The sequence below is a fragment of the Rhinoraja longicauda genome, chromosome 1 (genome assembly GCF_053455715.1).
Source record: "Rhinoraja longicauda isolate Sanriku21f chromosome 1, sRhiLon1.1, whole genome shotgun sequence".
Taxonomy (NCBI): Eukaryota; Metazoa; Chordata; class Chondrichthyes; order Rajiformes; family Arhynchobatidae; genus Rhinoraja; species Rhinoraja longicauda.
In genome coordinates, this window is record NC_135953.1 from 42908671 (window position 1) to 42932782 (window position 24112).

The 24112-nt window shown below is 39.3% G+C and overlaps 1 protein-coding gene across 3 annotated transcripts in view; it reads left to right on the forward strand.

Moving 5' to 3' along the window:
• Positions 1-24112, forward strand: part of epg5 (ectopic P-granules autophagy protein 5 homolog (C. elegans)) — a 94847-nt gene that overhangs the window by 46504 nt on the left and 24231 nt on the right. For all 3 annotated transcript variants that reach the window (XM_078396210.1, XM_078396221.1, XM_078396230.1), the window contains exons 22-34: positions 460-626; positions 8392-8631; positions 10408-10531; positions 10665-10803; positions 12089-12260; positions 13509-13674; positions 14260-14402; positions 14877-15033; positions 16963-17157; positions 20180-20393; positions 21788-21933; positions 22403-22610; positions 23867-23942. In XM_078396210.1, coding sequence (XP_078252336.1) covers positions 460-626; positions 8392-8631; positions 10408-10531; positions 10665-10803; positions 12089-12260; positions 13509-13674; positions 14260-14402; positions 14877-15033; positions 16963-17157; positions 20180-20393; positions 21788-21933; positions 22403-22610; positions 23867-23942 — 2147 coding nt within the window. The remainder of the gene's footprint in view (positions 1-459; positions 627-8391; positions 8632-10407; positions 10532-10664; positions 10804-12088; positions 12261-13508; positions 13675-14259; positions 14403-14876; positions 15034-16962; positions 17158-20179; positions 20394-21787; positions 21934-22402; positions 22611-23866; positions 23943-24112) is intronic.

Sequence of the window (24112 nt, forward strand, 5' to 3'; positions counted from 1 at the left end):
TTGTTTTTTATGCTTCTAGCATAAGAATCAGAATCAGTATAGCCTTTATTGTCATCCAAAAAAACCAAGTCTTTTGGACGAAATTCCGTTACCCACAGTCCAACAATAAGAGCAATAAAAATAAGCAATAACACATACAATCACAAACCAACACAAAACAAAAAAAAGAAACATCCTCCAGTCACCTCACTGAGATGGAAGGCCAGAATGTCTTTTCTCTTCCCTGATGTCTTCTCCCGCGGTCAGGCTGTTGAAGTTGCCACGTCGGGTCGGTCTAAGGATTGTGAAGCAGCTTGAAATGGTTTATTATCCCAAGGTTTTGCACAAATGTAACATATTATTTTACTCTGTATTTAACAGATTTTCATTTATTTTGCACAGAAGAAAATTATTTATATTTTTAAATCTTAGAACTAAGTGAAGGATTGAGGTATGACTCCTTGTCTTTTTTATTTGCAGAAAGCCCAAAGCCATTTAAAGCTTCCTGTGGTGCCTTCCATCCAGAGATTAATGATCTATCGCTGGGCTCATCAAGCTTTAGTTACTCCTTCAGACCATCCACTTCTGCCACTAATCTGGCAGAAATTCTTTGTCCTGTACCTTCGCCGACCTGGACCAGAGTTTGGGTAACTCTCAACATTTTTTGCATTATATTTCTTCGATTCTATTGACTTTCAGATTTTTATTATTTATGATGGAATATTAAATATCAAATTAAATAACAAATATGTAAAGTTTGCATATGGCGTGCATTTTTATTCGTATTTCATATTCCTGCTGTCAGCATTTTTGATACTTTGTCAGCATTTCCTTTTGCATTTTAAATACTGATATTTCAAATTTAATGGCTCCAAAGACACTATCCAAACTTGATTTGCTTTGTTTCTTACATTTTTCATTTTACTATTTAACATTTTAATATTATTTAGAAATTTTGAATATTTTTTCACTTTTAAAATCCAGGTATAAATATGTTTATCATGTATATTTGTCTTCATTGACTTGTTTTCCTTTTTTAATATTGCACTCTTTATTTGGCCTCTCTTTGAAAATAAATTCTGCGGTTGTGTCCTGGCTTTAAAAACTACGCTGCCCGCCCCTCCCTAATGGCTTCTGATTGTGACTTTAATTGCTTTTTTTTTCAGTTTTAGTTTACCATTTTCTTGAGCGATGAATAAAGTTGTTCTTCAGCTTCTCTCCAAGAAGGGATAAATAAATATGTTGTAAATCCAACATAAAGTTGTGAGAAGCCAAGCATAGTTTTATTTTTAAACATTCATTTTATGTTCTCTTTATCATTTCTGTCACTCTGTTATTATGAAAAGGGGTAAAAAGCTTGATGAGATTCATACCATCGTAGAAGCAGTATATAATATGTCCCTCTCACCTTAATGCTATGCCCTCTAGTCTTTAATATTTCCACCCTGGAGATAACGGTTCTGACTGTCTACACGATCTGTGCATCTCATAATTGTTTATAATAGTGGCATTTAGGAGGCTTTTAGATAGGCACATGGATATGCAGTGAATGGAGAAATATGGATTACTTGCAGGCAGAGGGATTAGTTTAATTTGGCATGTCCTAAAAGCCTCCTAAATGCCACTATTTTTTCTGCCTTCATCACTACCCCCGGCAGCACATTCCAGGAACCCACCCTTAGAAACATAGAAAATAGGTGCAGGAGTAGGCCCTTTGAGCCAGCACCACCATTCAATATGATCATGGCTGATCATCCTTGCCCTGCACTTCTCCTTTAAACTTTGTCCCTCTCACCTTAATGCTATGCCCTCTAGTCTTTGATATTTCCACCCTGGAGATAACGGTTCTGACTGTCTACACGATCTGTGCATCTCATAATTGTGTATACTTCTACTAGATCTCTCCTCAGCCTCCAGTGTTCCAGAGATAACTTCGAGGTTTGTCCAACCTCTCCTTATAGCTAATATCCTCTATCCAGGCAGTATTCTGGTAAACCACTTTTATGCCTTCTCCATAAAATTGAGATGCAAAGACTGTCAGAACCTTTTTATTCCCAGGATGGAAAAATCAAATATTAGAGGGCATTGCTTTAAGGTGAGAGGTGGAGTATAAAGGAGATGTGCACGGCAAGTTTTCTACACAGAGGGTGGGAGTGTTTGAAATGTGCTGCTTGAGGCTGATAACGATCATGGATTTTAAGAGACTTTTGGATAGGCATGTGGATGTGCAGGGAATGGAGGGATATGGATTTTGTTCGGGTAAATAAGAGATGTTCGGCACAGACATTATGGCATGAAGGGCCTGTTCTTGTGCTGTATCGTTCTATGTTGAAAGCCTGTATATTTTTCCTGCAATAGGGCAACTAGAACTTCACACAATACTCCAAATGCGGCCAAACCAATGTCCTATAGAGCGTCAACATGACTTCCTGACTCTTATACTCAATATCCTAACCAATGAATGCGTGCCGTATGCCGCCTTTACCATTCTATCCACTTGTGTTGCCACTTCTAAGGAGATATGGACGGACCCTAAGACCCTAAATGTGCGAGGATTGCTGGCCGGCATGGACTCGGCGGGTCGAAGGGCCTGTTTCCACAGTGTATCTCTAAACTAAACTGAAGGTATCTCTGCACTGATAGCACGGTGGAGCATGGTTCTTGATTTTCTGAGCAGTACTACACCACAGCATGTTTTCCTCACACAGGGAGGTTATATTTAGAGTTTGCAAGGTCACTGTTCACTGTTTGCAAGGTCACTAAAACTCTCAAGATGGCCGCCCCGTTGTGTTTGGCTGCCTGTCGTCGCTCACCTAGAGATCCTAGTGTTCTTCGAGCCACTTTGGTCTACGAACGCCGAACCCTCCTGTTGATCCGACCCTCCGTCGTCGACTTCTTCAGTACAGGACCCGGACAAAGTTTCTTCCAGCGATCGCTCCTCGATCAACTCCCGGTAGATGTGCGGGCCCAGCCTTACATCCACCGCCGTACGAACCGCGCTAGGAGGCGGGGTAAACGCGCGGGAACATTTGAAAAGTTAAAAAACCTCGCCCGCGCTCATCCAACAGCGGCCTACCTCGCCCAGCGCTGCGAAATCGAACCTGGTCGACCTTACCGCTCCATCCACCGGCGCTCCCTCGAGCTCAGGTATGCCGTTCTTCGACCGATCATCCCGGTCCCTGGACTGCCAGCAAGGCCATCTGTGAAGCGCAGCGGCGTGGTCTCCCTGAACCTCCGCCCGCTGGCGTGGGAGCCGCTACAAGACCGAAGCTTACCTGCTGTCCCTGCTAAAGTGGCCCTGATCAACGCAAGATCCCTACAGAACAAGACCTTCATCCTCAACGACTTCTTCACCACCCGTGGATTGGACTTCTTACTGCTCACAGAATCCTGGCTTAACCCTGGTGAGCTTGCTCCACTCGTGGAACTCTGCCCTGATGACTGTAACGTTTTCACATCGCCTAGGCTCTCCGGACGCGGTGGGGGCTTAGCCACTGTGTTTAAGAAGCATTTCAACTGCCGCCTCCTGAACGCTGATCATTTCTCCAGTTTCGAGGTGCAACTAATTAAAGTAGGCCTAACCTATCCCCTCTTAATTGTTCTTGTGTATCGCCCACCAAAAATGCATAAGGACTTCATCACCCAATTTGCTGATCTGATTTCTAGCATTTTGCCCAAATTTGACCGGGTCATGATTCTTAGTGACTTTAACATTCATGTTTGCTGTCCCACTAAGCCTCTTGTGAGTGAATTTATGCACCTGGTTGAGTCCTTCAATCTGACTCTTCACACCACGGGACCCACTCACAAGTTAGGCCATACTCTCGACCTAGTGTTATCGTCCGGATTCCCAATCTACAACATTGAAACTACTGAGGCCTGTCTTATCGGACCACAGCGCTATCATTTTTGACGCATCTCTGCCTTTATCTCCCGCAAAATCTCATCTCCCTGTTCGTTACTCCCGCGACATGAATTCATTGACTACCAGTAAATTCTCCGAGGCTCTCACAGCTGCCCCCAACATCTGCACTATTGAGGCTTCTCCCCCCCATCTCAGCACTGAGGATCTCACCTCTTTATTTAATATCACTTGCTCTTCCATCCTGGATTCTATCGCTCCCCTTAAAATGAAAAAGCCTAAGCCCAAAGGTCGGCCGTGGCTCAATGACTCCACCAAAGCCCTAAGAAGGGAGTGCAGAAAATCAGAACGGAGGTGGAAATGTGACAAGCTTCAAATTTCCTTTGAAATTCTGAGAAACAATCTTCTCAAATACCAGGAAGCAGTAAAGTCTGCTAGAGCACAATATTTCTCCGACCTTATCTCCAAAAACTCTCATAACTCCAAGGTCCTATTTAGCACAATTACCTCTGTCATATGTCCCGACCCCCAGTACCAGCTTAGTTGGGTCCCCTGCTAAGTGCGAAGAATTCGCTAAATTTTTCACCAACAAAGTTGAGAACATTAGAATGAACATTTCCCCTCCCACCCGTGACCTAGCTGTCTCACTAGTCTGTTCATCTAAATTGGACTGTTTCCAACCCGTCACTCTATCCTCCCTTGCAAAGCTTATCTCCGCTATGAAACCTGCAACCTGCCCCCTTGATCCTGCTCCCACTGCCCTTCTGAAGGATGTCATTGCAATAGCCGGTCCCAGCATCCTCTCTATTATCAACAGTTCTCTGGCCACTGGCACTGTTCCAACCTGTTTCAAGCACGCGGTGGTCCAGCCCCTACTGAAAAAACCTAACCTAGACCCCACCTTGCCTAGCAACTACAGACCCATTTCCAAACTGCCATTCCTGTCAAAAGTCCTTGAAAAGGCAATTCTAAACCAATTAGTGCCCTACCTACACCAAAACACCATCCTGGAAAGTTTCCAGTCAGGTTTCAGAGCCCACCACAGCACAGAGTCTGCCTTGTTGAAGGTACACAACGACCTGCTTCTCGCCATCGACACCGGCGACTGTGCAATCCTGCTCCTTCTCGACCTCAGCGCAGCGTTCGATACAGTGGACCACACCATCCTTATTGACCGTCTCCGGTACGCGGTTGGCATTGATGGCACTGCCCTGAGCTGGTTCGTTTCCTACCTCAAAGATAGGAGTTTCGCCATCAACATGGGCAGTTATTCCTCTGCTCCAGCTAGCCTCTCCTGCGGTTCCACAAGGCTCCATCCTAGGACCCATTCTCTTCTCTCTATACATGCTCCCCCTTGGCCAAATCATTCAAAGGCACGGCATTTCTTTCCACTGCTATGCCGATGACACTCAGCTTTACCTCCCCCTGAAACCCAACAACCAGTCAAATTTAAACAGCCTCTTACACTGCCTTGAGGACATAAAATGTTGGATGGCACAGAACTTCCTCCAATTAAACGTGAGCAAGTCTGAGGTCATCCTATTCGCCCCCCCCCCCCCGACTCCATCAAATCGATAACAGGCAGTCTTGGGAGCCTATCCTGCCTAGTCAAACTGCATGTCAAAAACCTCGGCGTGATATTTGACTCTGCATTAAAATTTGACAAGCAAGTCAATGCTGTGGTAAAAGCCAGCTTCTTCCAACTTCGTACCATAGCTAAAATCAAACCTTTCCTCCAATTCGACGACACTGAAAAAATCATTCACGCTTTCATTTCCTCCCGCCTAGACTACTGCAACTCCCTATACACTGGGATCAGCAAATCTTCCCTGTCCCGCTTGCAACTGGTCCAAAACGCCGCAGCGAGACTCCTGACGGGTACCCGTAAAATAGACCACATCACGCCGATTCTGGCCTCTCTCCACTGGCTCCCTGTACGGTACAGAATCAACTTCAAGCTCCTCCTATTCACATATAAAGCCCTAAATGGACATCCCCCCCCCCTACATCAAAAATCTTCTAACCCACCTCTCTAACTCCAGGTCCCTCAGGTCGACCGACTTGGGGCTACTCACTATCCCGCGGTCTAGGCTTAAGCTCAGGGGTGACCGCGATTTTGCGGTTGCAGCTCCTAGACTGTGGAACAACATCCCTCTCCCCATCAGAACTGCCCCCTCCATCGACTCCTTTAAGTCCAGGCTCAAAACCTATTTCTACTCCCTAGCGTTTGAGGCTCATTGAGGAGGCGCTGTGAACTGTTTTGTATGTGCTGTTCTGTTTACGTGCTACTGTATATTTCATTTTTTCCTTAGTACCTAATCAGATGTACAGCACTTTGGTCAACGTGGGTTGTTTTTAAATGTGCTATACAAATAAAATTGACTTGACTATACATGATTGCTGTTAATGGTCTTGACATTAGCTCTATATTTACCCCTTAGATTCCATGCCCCCAAAGTGCAACACCTCACACTTACTCTGATTAAATTACAAATGATTATACATGCAATGTTTTATGAAATTGCTAAAGGTATGATGTTAAATGTTGCACAGCTCTAGATGTTGTGTTTCACACTGCTTTCACACTGATATGCGTTCACACTGAAATGCAGCTGCTATTCTCTCCCTAGCGGTGTTCAATCTTGTTTACAATTGCTTTGTAAGCAACCCTTTCAACTCTAAACTTATTCTCTAATGCTAAGTGACTTTAAACAGAACTCACCTTGTCCATACTCGGGTAATTCTGTTTTTGACTCCTTTTAAAGTGTCCTTGAATGCAATTGCTTCTTTCTCTCCGAGACTCTTACTTATAATCAAAAATCACACCTGTGATAATCATATTATTACCTTCCCTTTTATTTGTACCACCTTCAAAGTGGGAGGCTTTTAGAGATGAGATTGGGAAAGTTCAATAGATAATAGACAATAGGTGCAGGAGTAGGCCATTTGGCTCTTCGAGCCAGCACCGCCATTCACCGTGATCATGGTTGATCATCCACAATCAGTACCCTGTTCCTGCCTTCTCCCCATATCCCTTGACTCCGCTATCATGAAGAGCTCTATCTAACTCTCTCTTGAAAGCATCCAGAGAATTGGCCTCCACTGCCTTCTGAGGCAGAGAATTCTACAGCTTCACAACTCTCTGAGTGAAAAAGGTTTTCCTCATCTCCGTTCTAAATGGCCTTTATTCTTAAACTGTGGCTCCTGGTTCGGGACTCCCCCAACATCGGGAACATGTTTCCTGCCTCTAGCATATCCAACCCCTTAATAATCTTAAATGTTTCCATAAGATCCCCTCTCATCCTTCTAAATTCCAGAGTATACAAGCTCAGTCGCTCCAGTCTTTTAATGTATGACTGTCCAGTCATTCTGGGAATTAATCTCATGAACCTACGCTGCACTCCCTCAATAGCAAGAATGTCCTTCCTCAAATTTGGAGACCAAAACTAGGGCCCTGTACAACTGCAGAAGGACCTCTTTGCTCTTATATTCAACTCCTCTTGTTATGAAGGCAACATTCCATTGGCTTTCTTCACTGCCTGCTGTACTTGCATGCTTACTTTCAGTGACTGATGAACAAGGACACCCAGATCTCGTTGTACTTCCCCTTTTCCTAACTTGACACCATACAGATAATAATCTGCCTTCCTGTTCTTACCACTAAAGTGGATAACCTCACATTTATCCACATTAAACTGCATCTGCCATGCATTTGCCCACTCACACAACCTGTCCAAGTCACCCTGCAACCTCATAGCATCCTCCTCACAGTTTACACTGCCACCCAGCTTTGCGTCATCGGCAAATTTGCTAATGTTACTTTTAATCCCTTCATCCAAGTCATTAATGTATATTGTAAATAGTGTACATAGCTGCGGTCCCAGCACCGAGCCTTGCGGTACCCCACTAGTCACTGCCTGCCATTCTGAAAGGGACCCATTTATCCCTACTCTTTGTTTCCTGTCTGCCAACCAATTTTCTATCCATGTCAGTACCCTACCCCCAATACCATGTGCTCTAATTTTGCCCACTAATCTCCTATGTTGTACTTTGTCGAAGACATTATGAAAGTTCAGGAACACTACACCCACTGGCTCTCCCCTGTCCATTTTCCTAGTTACATCCTCAAAAAATTCCAGAAGATTAGTCAAGCATGATTTCCCCTTCGTAAATCCATGCTGACTCCGCAATTTCTTCTTTTATAATTGACTAAGGACCCGCATAATTGTCAATGTTTTGAGCTAAAAGAGAAGGGCCAGGAGTTAAATGAATACTTCTCATCATTATTTACTGAGGAGAAGGTCATGGAAGCAAAGGAATTGAGGAAGATGAGTAGTGATGCTTTGGACACTATCCGAATTACGAAATGTTAGCAATTTCAAGAAAATCAAGGTGAATAAATCCCCAGTGCCCGACCAAGTGTATCGTTAGACAATCTGGGAAATTAGGAAAGACATTGCATGGCTGGAGATATTTACCACATAAAAATAAAATTAATTATGAAAGAGAATTTTGCACATAAGAAAATCGTGTTTAATTCTGTTTTTCAGTTTGCCAGTGAGTGGCTGTATTGGAAAACGTTATTTCCATAGTGCTTCGCACTCTACTTTGCTGAAAGAAATGAAAAAGCGTCTTGTTGAAATAGCAGATTTTCATCATGAAGCTGGTAAAGCTTTAAGGATTTGGAAGAAGGGACACTCTTCAGAAGATGCTTCATCACCTGATGAGAGTCTTGTAATTCAGCGTCCTGAATCAATGACTTCACCAGAATTGCACAGGGAATTGCTCAGGTATAACATTATTTTACTATTAAAATTCTTTAAATATTATTCATTCATCTCAGTAGGTGTGACTGGCGAGTCCAGCACTTGTTGGTTATACTAATTGCCTTTGATCTACTCAGCCACTTAATACATTCATATTGCTGTGGGTTTGGAATCACACACAGGCTAGGTCTGGTCTAAAGGACATTAGTGAACAATATGTTCTACATTCGCGTTGTCAGCATGTTTGACATAAGCATTTTAATTCCAAATGTAATTAAGTAATTGAATCCATTAGCTGCTGTGATGTAGAAAGAAGGAACTGCAGATGCTAGGTTCCAAAAAAAGGTACCCTAGGTACATGTGACAATAAAGTATCATTTATTCAAACATAGGTGGTTCCAGCACTAATCTTAGTGGTGCATCACTCATCATATTGCTTCCAATCACCAAAGTAACCTTTGATCATCACCTTCTGCATCCTATTACCAATATGTAATACCTACTTTTATCCAATTTACCAACATGCCTTGGATACTTTGGGCTCTAATCTTTTTTGACCGGCTTTCCATGTAGAACCTAGCTAAAGGCCTTATTGTTCTTGTGGGCCATTCTCCAAAAATGTGAAAAATTGTGGAATACATCTCTTCTAATTCTGAAAGCATTACAGGTATATTGTTTTGTACTGTATATATGACATATATGTCGAAGTTTATCAAGTGAAATTTTTATATGTTACGCTGACAATGTTTGCTTAGTCAGAGGTCACATGGTCACATAAGTGACCCAGTCATATTTGACCTCTGACCCTAAACAAACATTGTCAGCATAACATATAAAAATTTCACTTGATAAACTTCAACATATATAAGTCATATATACAGTACAAAACAATGCACCTGTAATGCTTTCAGAATTAGAAGAGATGTATTCCACAAATTGTCACATATTTGGTCACACACATGACTAATGGCCCTTGTACACCAAACTCAAGAAGCTAGAAAGCAGATGAGGTGAGTGATTAGAAAGGTAAATGACGTGCTGTCTTTCATTGCAAGAAGGTTGGAGTTTAGAATGGTGAAGTATTGTTGCAGGGCACTAGTTAGACTACACCTGAGGTACTATGCACAATGGTCTATTTTTTATAGTCGCTCTACTGGCATTGCAGGCATTCTAAAAGAGATTTAATCAGCTACTTCCTGGGATGAAAGAATTTTCCTATCCTGAATGCAAATTAAATTAGATTTGTACTCTTTGGTGCTTAGAAGAATAAGGAGTAATATTGAAACAAAAATGATCGTTATGGACACCAACAGGGTAGATGTTGAGATGTTTCCACAAATGGGATAATCTCAAATGAAGTTACAAGGAATGCTTATTTAAAACTGAGGTGAATATGCACGTCTCACAGTGGATAGTGAATCTTTTAATTTCACTTCCCCAGAGGGCTATGGAAGATGGACCAATGGGGATATTTAAAGAGGAAAGTAGTTAAATATTTAGAATTGAAAGTTATGAGGAAATGGCACAGAGGAGGAGATGAGGTCGGGGGCAATCAACCATGTTCATTATTGAATGGTATGCAAGACTTGAAAGACTGTTTTCTCCTATTGGATTTTTAAAATGTTGATTTCACGCCAATGAAGACACCAGATTTATCTCTGCTGTATATGGGATGATGCTGATGCAAAGATACATCCTGTTTACTTATTCATTGATATCTATTGCAGTTTACAATAAATTAATTGTACGTTGTTATGAGACATTAGATGCTTCATGACTGCATGTGTCTTCATTTAAAAGGCTTTTCCACGTTTTTACATTTTGGCTGGAAGATATCAATCTACAAAGAAATGATCTTTACCTACCCTCTCTACCTGTACAATATGATGCACATAGATTGGCAAAAGTCATGCAAAACCAACAGGTAAAATGGTCTCTATTACCAGATTTTAATTTGTTGAAATTATGAAATAAAAATACGGAATTAATGCATAATTACTTTATTGTACATACCCACAGTTTTATTTTAGCCTGATGTTGTCTTCTGTTTAATCCAGGATCTTTGGACCGAATATGTTGACAGTGAGCGAATAAAGCATGAGCTCCATGAGACAATGAATCTTTGGATTCAGCTCCACTCGGCATCATCTGTAACCTATAGAACATCCAGTGTTAATAACTCTAATCCACTTTCAGGCATGTGTTTTCTAACACTTTATATTTAGATGGTGATGGCAATTTTAAATTCCTTGCCTCGTAAGGGGAAAATATACAGTTACTTGCAAGACCCTTAACAGCATTATGTATAGAAGAATCTTGAGGTCCAAGTTCTTAGCTCCCTGTGGATAGATTGGTAAGGAAGATGTATGGTATGCTTGCTTTCATTGGTCAGGGCATTAAGTATAAGAGTCTGGCAGTCACGATGCAGGATTTGAGTTAGGCAACATTTGGAGTATTGCATACAGTTTGGTTGCTCCATTACAGGAAGGATATGATGGTGCCGAAAAAAGGTTTACCAGAATACAGCCTGGATTCAATGGTGTTAGCTATAAGGAGAGGTTAAACCATCTTGGGTTGTTTTCTCTGGAGAGTTGGACGCTGAGGAGAGGCCCATTTACTGCATATGTCTTGTCCTTGTTTAATTTAACAAAATGCATCGCTTCATATTTATCAGGATTAAATTCTAGCTGACAATCCTCTGCCCAATTTTCAATCTAATCAATATCATTTGTAGCCTTCGCCAATATTCCCTGCTTTCCACAAAACCACCAATTTTTGTGTCAATCACAAACTTGCCAATGATTCCTATGACATTCATATCCGTCATTGATATCTATCACAAGCAACAAAGGTCCTTGCACCAAGGACGTATGGACACCACTCATCCAATCTTCCAATCAGACTTCCAATCAAAAAAGCATCCTTCCACCACCGACCATCCTATGCCTACTATCACAAAGACAATTTGGGATCCATTTAGCCAACTTGCCTTGGATATCGGGATATTGTGTACCTTAAGCAACCTATCAAGCAGAACCTTTTAAATAGCTTACCAAAATCCATATAGACTATGTCTACCTCCCTCCCCTCCCCCATTTCTTTATTATTCTTCGTAGTTACCTCCTCAAAAAACTCAAATTAAATAAAGTGAACAATATTTGCCAAAAAATATAATGTTGCATTTCTGTATTGCTCTTCCTGAAAGCAAATCGTCTTTATTCTTGAAGACCAGGAGTCAGTATAACAGTCAATAGGATTATATAATTCCAAAATTAGCTTGATTAAAGGAATTAAATGTCTCCAACTAGATTTGGGGAAACTATTACTAGGACCTATATTTATGAGACAATGCCAGAATACATAAAATGCTGGAAAATGTAAACACCAGTTCCCTAGATGTGCATGCAGTTATTATGATTGATCATTTTAGATTTTATGCTCAATACCAATGACAATGATGTTTTTTTTCTTTCCATTTTAGCTAAAGACCAAATCTTTAACGATCTGAAAACCCGCAATGCCCCTGTACCTGCTGTGCCACTACATCGTGTGAAAGCTCCTGTTCCAGATATTGTCTGCAGTAGTCTAACAGACAAAAAAGCAGCAATCGAGCTTGTTTGGCAATATCTAAACATCTTGCAACAACAAGCAAAGTAAGTTGCCAGCAGTAAGCTTTTCCTTGCTTGATAAATCAGATGTTTTTATGGACTTTCTGAGCCATTTTGTCTGAGAGATTTATCTTTATTCTCAATAAACTGTTGAGAATTTTCCTGGTTCTGTGTGAGCGCCCTTGTTAATATTTCTCAAGTACCATCTCCCATATTTGATTTCATCAGCCCTGTTTCATGAAACTAGTAGCCCTTGCCCTATTTTCAACCTACCATTTTGTTCTAAATTACTAGAATATTTTATGATCAAATCAGTTCCCACCTCTCCTGATATTCCCTATCCAAATTCACCCCATTCTGACTTTTTTACTTACCCTGAAAGTAAAATAGCTCTAATTAAAACCACGGTGATATTTATTATTTTATTATTATCTATGAGTACTCCAGAGACTGGGGGAGGGAAGTGGGAGCAAGAAACCTAAAACCTGTGACCCTGGAGAGTTCTGTACCTGTGATTATCCAGATCTGGAAGCTAATTATGATAATGTAGAGGTATGTATCTATTTCTAAAACTCTTATTATTCTTTCCTATATATTATAAAGCTAAATACCATCTCTTCCAACTGAATACCATACTTTCCAACAGCAGAGGCAATTTTTTTAAATTTCAGGCACACATTTTTAAAGGTAACATTTCTGTACATAAAGTAAGAATCACTTCTCTAATGCACAAAAAGCTGGAGTAACTCAGCAGGTCAGGCAGCATCTCAGGAGAGAAGGAATGGGTGACGTTTTGGGTCGAGACCCTTCTTCAGACTGATGTCAGGGGGGCGGGACAAAGGAAGGATATAGGTGGAGACAGGAAGATAGAGGGAGATCTGGGAAGGAGGAGGGGAAGAGAGGGACAGAGGAACTATCCAAAGTTGGAGAAGTCGATGTTCATACCACTGGGCTGCAAGCTGCCCGGGCGAAATTTGAGGTGCTGTTCCTCCAATTTCCGGTGGACATCACTATGGCACTGGAGGAGGCCAGTGATATTCAGAATATCAGTCTGAAGAAGGGTCTCGACCCGAAACGTCACCCATTCCTTCTCTCCTGAGATGCTGCCTGACCTGCTGAGTTACTTCAGCATTTTGTGAATAAATACCTTCGATTTGTACCAGCATCTGCAGTTATTTTCTTATACTTCTCTAATGCAAATCAACATATTGTTAACATTGGCACAAAGTTTCATCCTTATTTGTGAAATGCATCAAGAATTGTGGAGAAAAGTGGAATAATTGTATTTTTCAGAATTGCTGCCCACTGGGAATCCCAGCAAGTAGCACTCGACAGTGAGGTTTTGGAAACATGGCCTGAATTATATAGTAATCGAGAGGAACAGATCACAATGAAATTGGAGTGCCGAGGTAGTTCTTCCAATCGTACTTGCCAAGGAGCAACAAATGTCCATGTGAAGGTCGGCAATTGTTTCCCATCTGCCTGCTGTGTATAGTTTAAACAATGAAAATGTAAAGATTTTAGGAAGGAAAGGATGACTATCTTGGATATGCCATCAATTATCTCAGCCAGAAATTAAACACCATGTCAGATTAATTTCAAATTAACTGGTGGATATAAAGAGTGCCATGACTATCGTGAACACAGTAAATAAGTACAAAGAGATTATTTATGTTGTGTATTTATCCTATAATAATTCATGAGAGCATACTTGTCCTCCACAGTCATTTTCAAGCGATTAATTTTATAGTTGATGGGGCAATCAAATGAGGGAGAAAGGAATGAAAAGATAAAATGACAGAACTGTGTGAACTGTGTTCATGGTGTCTCATATTGAGCATGAACACAAAGAGCATGAGAGCTAGCTGGACTAATGCAGTTCTGTAAATTATGTGTAATTTGTAACTGTGGCATATTAATGGCAATAGTTACACTGAAGTACTGAATTATACTAATGTATGCAAATTAGATAATGAAAGGTTTATGTAAGCCATCTTGAAAAAATAATTAAAATGACATCAATTAATTTCTGTTCAAATTTTAGTGCAAACAATTGTACGAGGATAATGCTGTAAAACAACAGCTTGATGCTTTAATCAAAGACAGTTGCCAATTGCAAACCAATGTTGCCCAACCTCCTCCCCAAAATATTGCTGAAGCAGCTGTATATGTGGAGAACCTAATAACGTAAGTGTATACTGATATTCTTTCTTGTCAAAAGTATGTTTTGTATATTTGCAAGAATGTTAAATTTACTTTAATTCAACCATTTTTGAATGTCTAACATTAGGATATTACAAAGTAGGAGCAGAGTAAACTATTAACAATTCTGATGAAAATGTAGTTAACATTGCTAGTAAGTTTATAGATGACACCAAAATTGGTGGTAGAGTGGATGTTGAGGCAGAACATCTAAGTTTTACAACAGAACAAACAACTTTCCCATTATAGAGATAACTTAAATTTGCAAAAACTCATTCTAATTAACTCTCAGGTTTTCAATGGGTGGATAAAATGTATGCTTTTTCGAATGAATTTTATACAAATGTCACCCCTCATTAACAACCGGCCAATCATAAGAAACAACGTTTGATATTTAAATGTTTTTATTTCCAGTTATTTTCTTAGCGATTTTCAAAAGCTACCTGTCATTGTTTCCAGGGCCTTAGTGAATGCCTTCAAACTCCATCATACAGAAAGTTATCAGAAAGTTGGCATTGCCTTGTTCTATGAGATTGTCTCCTTTGTGTGTGATGAAACACAGCGGCATCCACCAACAAGACAGTTCTTTACATCATGCATTGAAATCCTTGGACAGGTATGAATATCATTTCTTTGGATGTTACCTGTATTTAACAAGCAAATACAAATTATATTTTGATTAACATTTTGTTATTGTTTGAAAATTAAGCAAAATACAGAGGCTGGCAATCTGAAATAGAAACAAACTGCTGGGGAAAAAACTCAGCAAGTCATACAGTATCTGTTGGGAGAGAAATAGTCAACATTTTAGATCTGGGACCTTTTCTCAGTTCTGATGAACTACCCTAGACCTGAAATATTCACCTCTTCTCTTTCCGTAGATGTCACCTGGCCTGTTCAGCTTTTCCAGCTTTTGTGTATTAAAATTCACTCTCCTGATATCTTGACAAAACAGTTCTGGGAGCATTAATAGATTGACTTGGATGATATTATTTCCTCCTCAATGCCATCAAGTTGCATCGTCTCCAGTTCAGGTTCCAATATTAAAATAAAACATTAATGCAAATAAATAATCTGCTATATCTCCATTAAAGAAATAGAGAACTGAATCTGGTATGAGAGTGAGTAATTGTCATTCAACCCAACTCACCAGAGAAGAATTGTTGACTGCTATTTAATATCCAATTTGGTCAAGCAGCACATGTTGAAGTCCATGTACTTAGTGTTTCATGAGTACTCTTTCTTTTAGATATGTTTTTTCAGTTTTAAAAATAATTCTTAATTAGTCATTGCCCATAATTTGCGCAAAAGAGGTTGACCAGGATTAGAGCATTAGCTATAAGAAGTCTGAAGAAGGGTCTCGACCCGAAACATCACCCATTCCTTCTCTCCAGAGATACTGCCTGTCCCGCTGAGTTACTCCAGCATTTTGTGTCTACCTTTAGCGATAAGAGGTTGGTCAATCTTAGATTGTTTTCTCTGCAGCATCAGAGACTGAGGGGCAACCTGATAGATGTTTATAAAATTATGAGAGGCATAAATAGGGTGACAAACATATCTTTTCTAGGGTGCAAATGTGAAATACGAGAGGGCATAGATTTAAAGTGAGAGGTGGAAGTTTAAAAGAAATTTGTGAGGCAAGTTTATTTTGCACAGACTGTAATAGGTCCCTGGAATGCGTTGCCAGGAGAGGTGGTGGAAGCAGATAAGATAGCAACATCTCTAAGACACATTTAGATAAATGCGTGAATAGGCAGGGAATGGAGATATATGATGAGTGCAGGCAGATTGGATTTTTTTTACTTGGTCACATGGCCGACACAGACATTATGTGTCCTAGGCTCTGTTCCTGTGATACACTGTTTCTATGTTCTATAACGTTTATGGACTGGAGAGGTAAGATGTGTTACCTTTTTTTTCTATGCTTGCACATGTGCTGCATTAACATTCTATCCAATAGTAAACGTAAATGTTGAAAAGAGGGGAAGACAATCACTTATGACAGAAATTCCTTTAAAACTTGCTACTCTTGATCACATAATTCATAGGGCCAGGCACTTTGTCTAAATGTATATAAATAACAAATAGGGTGAGACTCAAAATATTTGTTGGCAATATTTTCCTACTCTTGCTTAATATACTTGGAGCAGCACATTTGGACCAAATTACTTAATATTTAAATGAAAATATTGGGCAATGAATTTAAAATGTGTTGATGCCTTTGTCCAAATAGAAAGGTGGATTTGGTATAAGTCATTAATTGTTTGGATAACAGTATCACTACCAATAATATTTATCCTTAGAATTTGAAAAGATCATGATCAATGCCTCAAAGATTAAAATTGGTAAATTAATGACTGTTTAAAGGTTAACTTTGAATATGATACACTGTTAGAATTTCCTTTTTTTAACTATATCATAGAACAGCTTTTAAATTATTTGATTCTGTTTCTCCATTATTTGTTGATTAGATCAATACAATAAAATATCAGACTTTTGAACAGTCTGGAGTTAACGTTACAATTGAATATTTTTCAATTTTCAGGTTTTTCTTAGCTGTGCTAAAACAGAAAGCAAAACTATATTGAAAAAGGTTCTTGAGAATAGAAGACTGTGCAATCTTTTGTCACCCTACTTCACTCCAAATATCTCTCCAGATGAATATGTCATTCTTTATGGCAAAGTTGTCAAAGTACTCCACACAGAAAATGGTGACATCATCTTTATGTTATTAACAAAGGTAATTTTTTTTCTATTACAAGTGCTACTGAAATTGAACCAGTTATACATTTTACATTAATAATTCAGCTGTATTTTCATTGAATCAAAATGTGTAATAAGTTGAGGAACACAAATTCAGTTATGTTGCAACTTTCAATGTATGTTCTCTTTCACCAAATTTCATCTTTTTTTACCGAATGGAATTCAAGAATTACATTTCACACCCAACACAATTATACATCCACAAAAGAATGGTGTGTGTGTTGCATCATGAGAGAGTTATGGTAGTCTTTCACAGTCATAGAAATCAGAGGAAAGGTGGATGTTATTAAAGTAACCGTATGGATGATGTATACTATTCAGGCATAATCTCTGAAAGGGGGAACATTTCAGTAATGACAAATAGTCTCAGATGTTAACTCTGCTTCTCTGTACAGATGCTGTAAAACATCCTTTTATCCACTTTCTTGCCCTTTCACCATAAACCTTGATTACCTCATTGAGTAGAAATCTGAATAAGCAAACCCTTGCAAATCTCTGTGACAAAAGTTAAAATGGTTCACAACCTTTTTTCAGTCTTAAATGAGCATCCTTTTTTTCTGAGACCATGCACTATAGTTCTGGATTCCGCCATGAGAGGACATATCCTCTCGGTATTTACTCTGTCCAGCTTCTTTAGAATCGTATACCTTACAATGAGGTACCACTCTACTCCAATGAGTAGAGTCCCATCCTATTTATAGGACAACCTCTCCATACCTGGGGTAATTCTGGTGACCTGTACCAAAACCACCTCCAATAAATAAATATATTTGCTTTAATAGGGAACAAATTATTCCCAGTACTTAAGACACTGTTCACTTACTTCCTTGTACAGTTGTAAGACCATACTACTTTTATCTTTCAACCTTCTTGAAATAAATCCCAAACTGCTATTTGCCTTCCAAATTACCTGCTGCACTTGTGTGCTAGGGTTTTGTGCTTTGTGAACAAGGATCCCCAATTTACTGTGTGCTGCAACTTTCTGCAATATTTCAGTTTAAATATTGTTCTGTTTTGATTTCCTTTCAAAATGAACAACCTCACACTTTCCTGCATTTATACTTTATTTGCTCATTTGTTAGTTTCTCACTTAATCTATTTATGTCTCTCTAAACCATAGTATCCTCTTTGCAACTTACAGCAAGTCCTTTCCACTTATTTTTGTGTTGTTTGCAAAAGGTCTGTCTCACGTTTGCTTCCTTCCTCTAAGTCGTTTAATATGTATTGTAAACAGTTGCAGTCTTGGTACTGATCCCTGCGGTACCCCACTGGTTACTTGTCCTCAACCTGATAGTGATCCCCTTACTCTTGGTTGCTGCTTCATGCATGTCAATGAATCCTGAGAAATAGAAACTCATCTTCTATCTAGGCATTTTGCAGCTTTGGGGAACAAATGTTGAAGTTAACACAATAGGCAAACACCCAGTTTTTCATTCAGCAGATAGAGTGATACAGTGTGGAAACAGGCCCTATGGCCCAACTCGCCCATACCGGCCAACAATGTCCCAGCTATACTAGTCCCACGCCAGCACTTGGTCCATATCCCTCCAAACTTGTCCGATCCAAGTACCTGTCTAACTGTTTCTTAAACGATGGTATAGTCCCAGCCTCAACTACTTCCTCTGGCAGCTTGTTCCATACACCCACCACCCTTTGTGTGATGTGGCAGTAGCTTTGTTAGTTTTAATTTTCTCTCCTATATTGGACTGCGTGATCTAAACCTCATCGCAGACTTTCCTGCTGTTCTCTCCAACCTTGTTTTTCTGTAGTGATTCATCATAAATAAAATGCTAAGATGATTGCTAGTTCCTACCAAATTGCAGTCTATTACGATGTATTTTAGTTGTTTTGATGGGAAAGCAACTGTTCATGTTTGATTTATGTCACAATATGCCAACTTTCCGTTCCATCTGTTGTCCTCATTCAGCTTCTGCTTCACATTGATGATGCAAAAAAGGAAATGATTGGATTTTGAACCAGCAAAAATGGTTATGTCCAAATAATTTTATGCATAATACAATAAATAGTTTGGAAAGTTTGGCCTTCCCATGATTGTAATGCCAACTATAGGTGATGTACCATTTCCATGACCAATAGTTGTTTTTGCCTAAAAATTATAGTCGTATACAACCAAACGTGGGTGTAGATATTCATAGTCATAGAGCTATACAGCATGGGCATAGGCTCTCTGTTCATGCTGACCAAGTTGGCACACTGGGCTAGTTTCATTTGCCTGCATTTGACCCATAGCCCTCTAAAACCTTCCTATCCATATATATGTCCAATTGTCTTTTAAAAGTTGTCATTGTATTCATTTCCATAGCTTCCTCTGGCAGATTATTCCAGATGTGGATTATCCTCTGAGTGAAAACTTTGCTCCTGAGGTCCCTCTTAAATATCTCCCCTCTTACCTTAAGCTGATGCCCTCTAGTTTTAGAATCTTCTACCCTGGAAAAAAGACTGAGCTTTCACTTTATCCATGTTTCTCGTGATCTTGTTCATCCAATGAAGGTCACCCCTCAGCCTCCTGTGCTCCAAAGAAAAAAATAATCCCAGCCTACCCAATTTCTCCCTATAACTCAATCCCACAAGCCCAGATAACATCCCGGTGAATCACCTCTGCATACTTTCCAACTTAATGACATCTTTCCAATAACTGGGTGACCAGAACTGCATGCAATATTCCAAGTGAACTTTCATCAACGACTTGTACAACTGCATCGTGATGTCCAACTTTTGTACTCAATACCCTTCTCAATGAAGGCAAGCATGCCAAATACCTTTTTCACCGAATTGTTCACGTGAGTCACCACTTTTAGGTAACCATGCTCGTGTATTCCAGGACCTCTGTGTTTTGAACATTCTGCGGTGCTCTGCGATGTACTGTGCAAGTTCTGCCCTGGTTTGATATAGCAAAATGCAACACCAAATTCAATCAATAATTATGAAATCTATAGGATTGTTCAAGATAATTGTTGGTTTTACTTTTTATATTGCAGTTTGATCTAATGTTATGGTTGAATTCCACCAAGCCATCTATGAATGAACGAACACAATTATTAGAATTGATCCATTTAGGGCTTACGTTGTGTGGCCTTCAACCTGAGGATGAAATTCAGATGGCTTTTAATGTCCTTTGCAAACACTGGATGTACATTCTGCAATATCAGTTCCCAGATCACTACAGTGACTTTCTCAGATTTCTGATGCAAAGTAAGATGTCTCATACAAATTTCAATTTTAGTCATGTTTTTGTAAAATGTTAATGATGTATACTTTACCCAGATTACTTGTCAAAATCAAAATATATTTGTTGACTGACTTCATTGTACATCTTCATGGTATTGCTGCCCAAATAAGCTTTTTTGGAATGTGACTAAGATTTTGTTGCTATGTGTGGAATGCTATTATTCAGGTGGTTTGAGTTGGATATTGCTGGACTTGGACTACCAAACTGAATCACTGCATACAAACCCCACGGGCTTGTAAATACATGGGCTGGAAGCAGAGCAGAGATTTCCTTTGAAAACACGTAAAAACACTTAAAATAAATAAAACCCCAAAGTAAAGGAAAATAATGAAATGAAAAGGATAGCGGAGTCAGGGGGTATGGGGAGAAGGCAGGAACGGGGTACTGATTGAGAATGATCAGCCATGATCACATTGAATGGCGGTGCTGGCTCGAAGGGCAGAATGGCCCCCTCCTGCACCTATTGTCTATTGTCTATTTCCCTTTGCCTTGATTCTCAGGCTTGGTGCTTCAATTGAATTCAGTGGTGTCACTGACTCATCATGTGTCTGACTGATTGTTTCCTTCATGTTGTCCTGAGCCTCCTCATTGGACTCCATGGATCTAACACTGGATCGCTGTTATACATTCGCCACTAATTATCTTAATAGGTTTTGCACACACTGGATTGTGCTTCAGTTTGAGACTTCTGTTCAAATGGCTGAACGTTGATGGTTTTCATTTCAACAACCACCCAATGCCAGTGAAATTCAATTGATTGCTAAAGGAAAGAATAGAATATTGTGCACGTATTACTGATTTTTTAGGTTTTTTTTTTATGGTAATCCACTGTATTGTTATGCCTCAGCCCTATACAAGTTTTAGATAGCCATGAATTCTTCTCAGCAAGTCCTAATAGTTCATTTCCCCTCTCTCTTTACTGCGTGAAGGAAACTTCAACAACCACGATCCAAATACACATATTTGTCTGCTTTTTAATTGATTTTTTTCAAGGTGAACAATAACCTTGACTATAATAAGATAAACTCCTGGTATTTGTGAAATCTATTTGGAAATGAAATTTAAGATTCCAGTTTCAATTTAGTCTTGCAAAATATTTGCTTTTATTTTGCATTAGCGATAGCATTGTGATAGAAGTAAAAAGGGAAATTAAAGTATAATAATAATGCTAAATTGAATGAGAAAAACAAAATATTGGAAATATTGATAATCATTGTAACAGTTTCTCTCTCTACAGATGCTGCTTACCCTACTGAGTATTTTCTGTATTTTATATTGTATTAGTTTTTTGTTTTACTAAACTGGGAGAGTTTTTGAAAAACAAATGTTTTACACGTCCTCTTTCTTCCTGGTTAAGGCTCTTCAGAACAAAAGTTGAATCCTGACTGTTGGAAGATAGCTCTGAAAACCTTAAATTGTACCTCTGAGGTTGAATGTGAGCCCAGAATAATGAGATCTGCAGAAACTCGTTGTTCCCAAAATATCATTCTGTCATTTCAACAGGTAATGCAAACGTTGCCAATCGGGGATAATCACTGGGTCAGATGGGGATGTGATCATGGGAGAATATAGAAGATCCTAGTGGCCAAGGTTTTGTTTTATTAAACAGATTAGTCTTTAGGAAATATTGTGGAAACAATTTTCCTTGGATCCCTTCATACACAATTTTATATGTACTCTTAACCAGTAGTATTAGTAGCTTGTACTGATTTAGCTCTGGAATGAATCTTGTTTATGGGTCTGAATTATGGGACTAATACCAACTTGAAGAAATGCAGGAAGTAAGCCATGTAAAATAGGGGTTTGCCAACTAAAATCATATAAACATATTAACTCTGAGAAAGGAATCAACTCAGATATTTGTGATGTCCTTCCACTCTGCCCCAACCCCATCTAAATACACCGAGAAAGAAGAGTAAGGGAAATCCACAAAATGATCAGAAAATAGCTTGAATTTCATTTCACCTAACAGGTTCAGGAGACGATACATTGGCTTTCTGATTTCTTCTACAAACTGCGTCTTTCAAAAACAGATTTAAGGAGCTTTGGACTGTTTTCAAAGTGGACACCGTATATGAATGAAGTGAAGAAATTCCTGATGTTCCTTGCCAAATATTTCATTGATTCTGAGATCTCCAAACTTTTCCAAGAAACTGAGGCCAGCAACAAAAATGTACCAGGTATTATTTAGAACATAGAATGTAGAACAGTACAGCACAGGAACAGGCCCTTCTGCGTCTGTGCTGAACATGCCAAGACCAACTCTCATCTGCCTGCATATAATCCGTATCCCTCCAAGCCCTGCAGATCCATGTGTCTATCCAAGTCTCTTAAACACCACTATCATATCTGTCTCCACTACTGCTCCTGGCAGCTCTCCATGCACCCACCACCCGCTGTGTAAAAAAAAAACTTGCCCCACACATCTCCTTTAAATTTCGTCCCTTGGATCTCACTTCAACCTGTGCCGATCCAGAGAAAACAATTCATGTCTGCACAACCTCTACTTGTAGCTAATGCTCCCTAATCCAGGCATTATTCTCGTAATCTACCTCTGCACACTTCCCAAAGCCTATTCATCCTTTCTATATTGGGGCGACCACAGCTGCACGCAATACTCCAAATGCGGCCTGAACAAAGTCCTACAATACTGCATAATTTCTTCCTGACTTGTATACTCAATGATCTGACCTATGAAATAAAGCATACCTTTGCCTTCTTATTAAAATCCATGTAGGCAACATCCACATTTAATATGGATCATGTTAGACCTTCACAGAAAGTACTTGTAATAAATTAATTACATACAGAGTTTTGTCATTACTATGCACATAATTAAAGTAGCTTGGTCCCTGTCAATTAGTTATGGAATATATGCGAGAAGAAAATGCGGAGACCAAGGGTCAGTTGTATGTACTAATTGAGTTTCTGAATTTTGCTGGCAAATGCCTCCAGTTAATGTTAATCCTAAAACATTTTTTTAAAAGATTCCTTGGTTATTGTAACAATAATATCTAAATAATTTGTTTGATATCTCACTAAATTTTGTGTTTTCTCTTCGAGATATTCACCTAACTATTATAAACCTGAGCAGTTGTCCCTTAAAATTCGGTGTAGAAATTTTTACTTTTCTTTGTACTTCAGGTAGACCAAAAGTGCACGGATTATGTCCACCATTTATTCAGTACCTAAATAATAGATCAGGAAAAGATCTCAATTTTCAATGGGGAAAATTAAAGTTAGGTCCCACTTTGGGCCATCAAAGGGCCTCATATGGAGTGGGGGTCGATTTTTTTTTTTAAACTAAGAGTTTGGTGCACATCCTCAGTCTGAGCATAACTTAAATACAGAATTTCAGATTTTTAGGTCATTTTCTAAGCTATGCCGTGGGATTTTTTTTCATATGTGTTAATGATTTTACATAATTTCATTGCAGGATTACAATTGGTCTATGCAAAATTGCTAGAACTGTTCAAGCCATGGCTACTGGTATTAAATGCAGAAAAAGGAAGGTAACTACATTGTAATTTGCGTGTAAAATGCTAGCCTGATCAAAAGTTTCACTTTATTTTCCATTTTGATTATGGAAATCATGCAAATGTCTAACATTTGTATAGGAGGGAACTGCAGATGTTGGTTTTCACTGAATGTAGACACAAAATGCTGGAGTAACTCAGCGGGA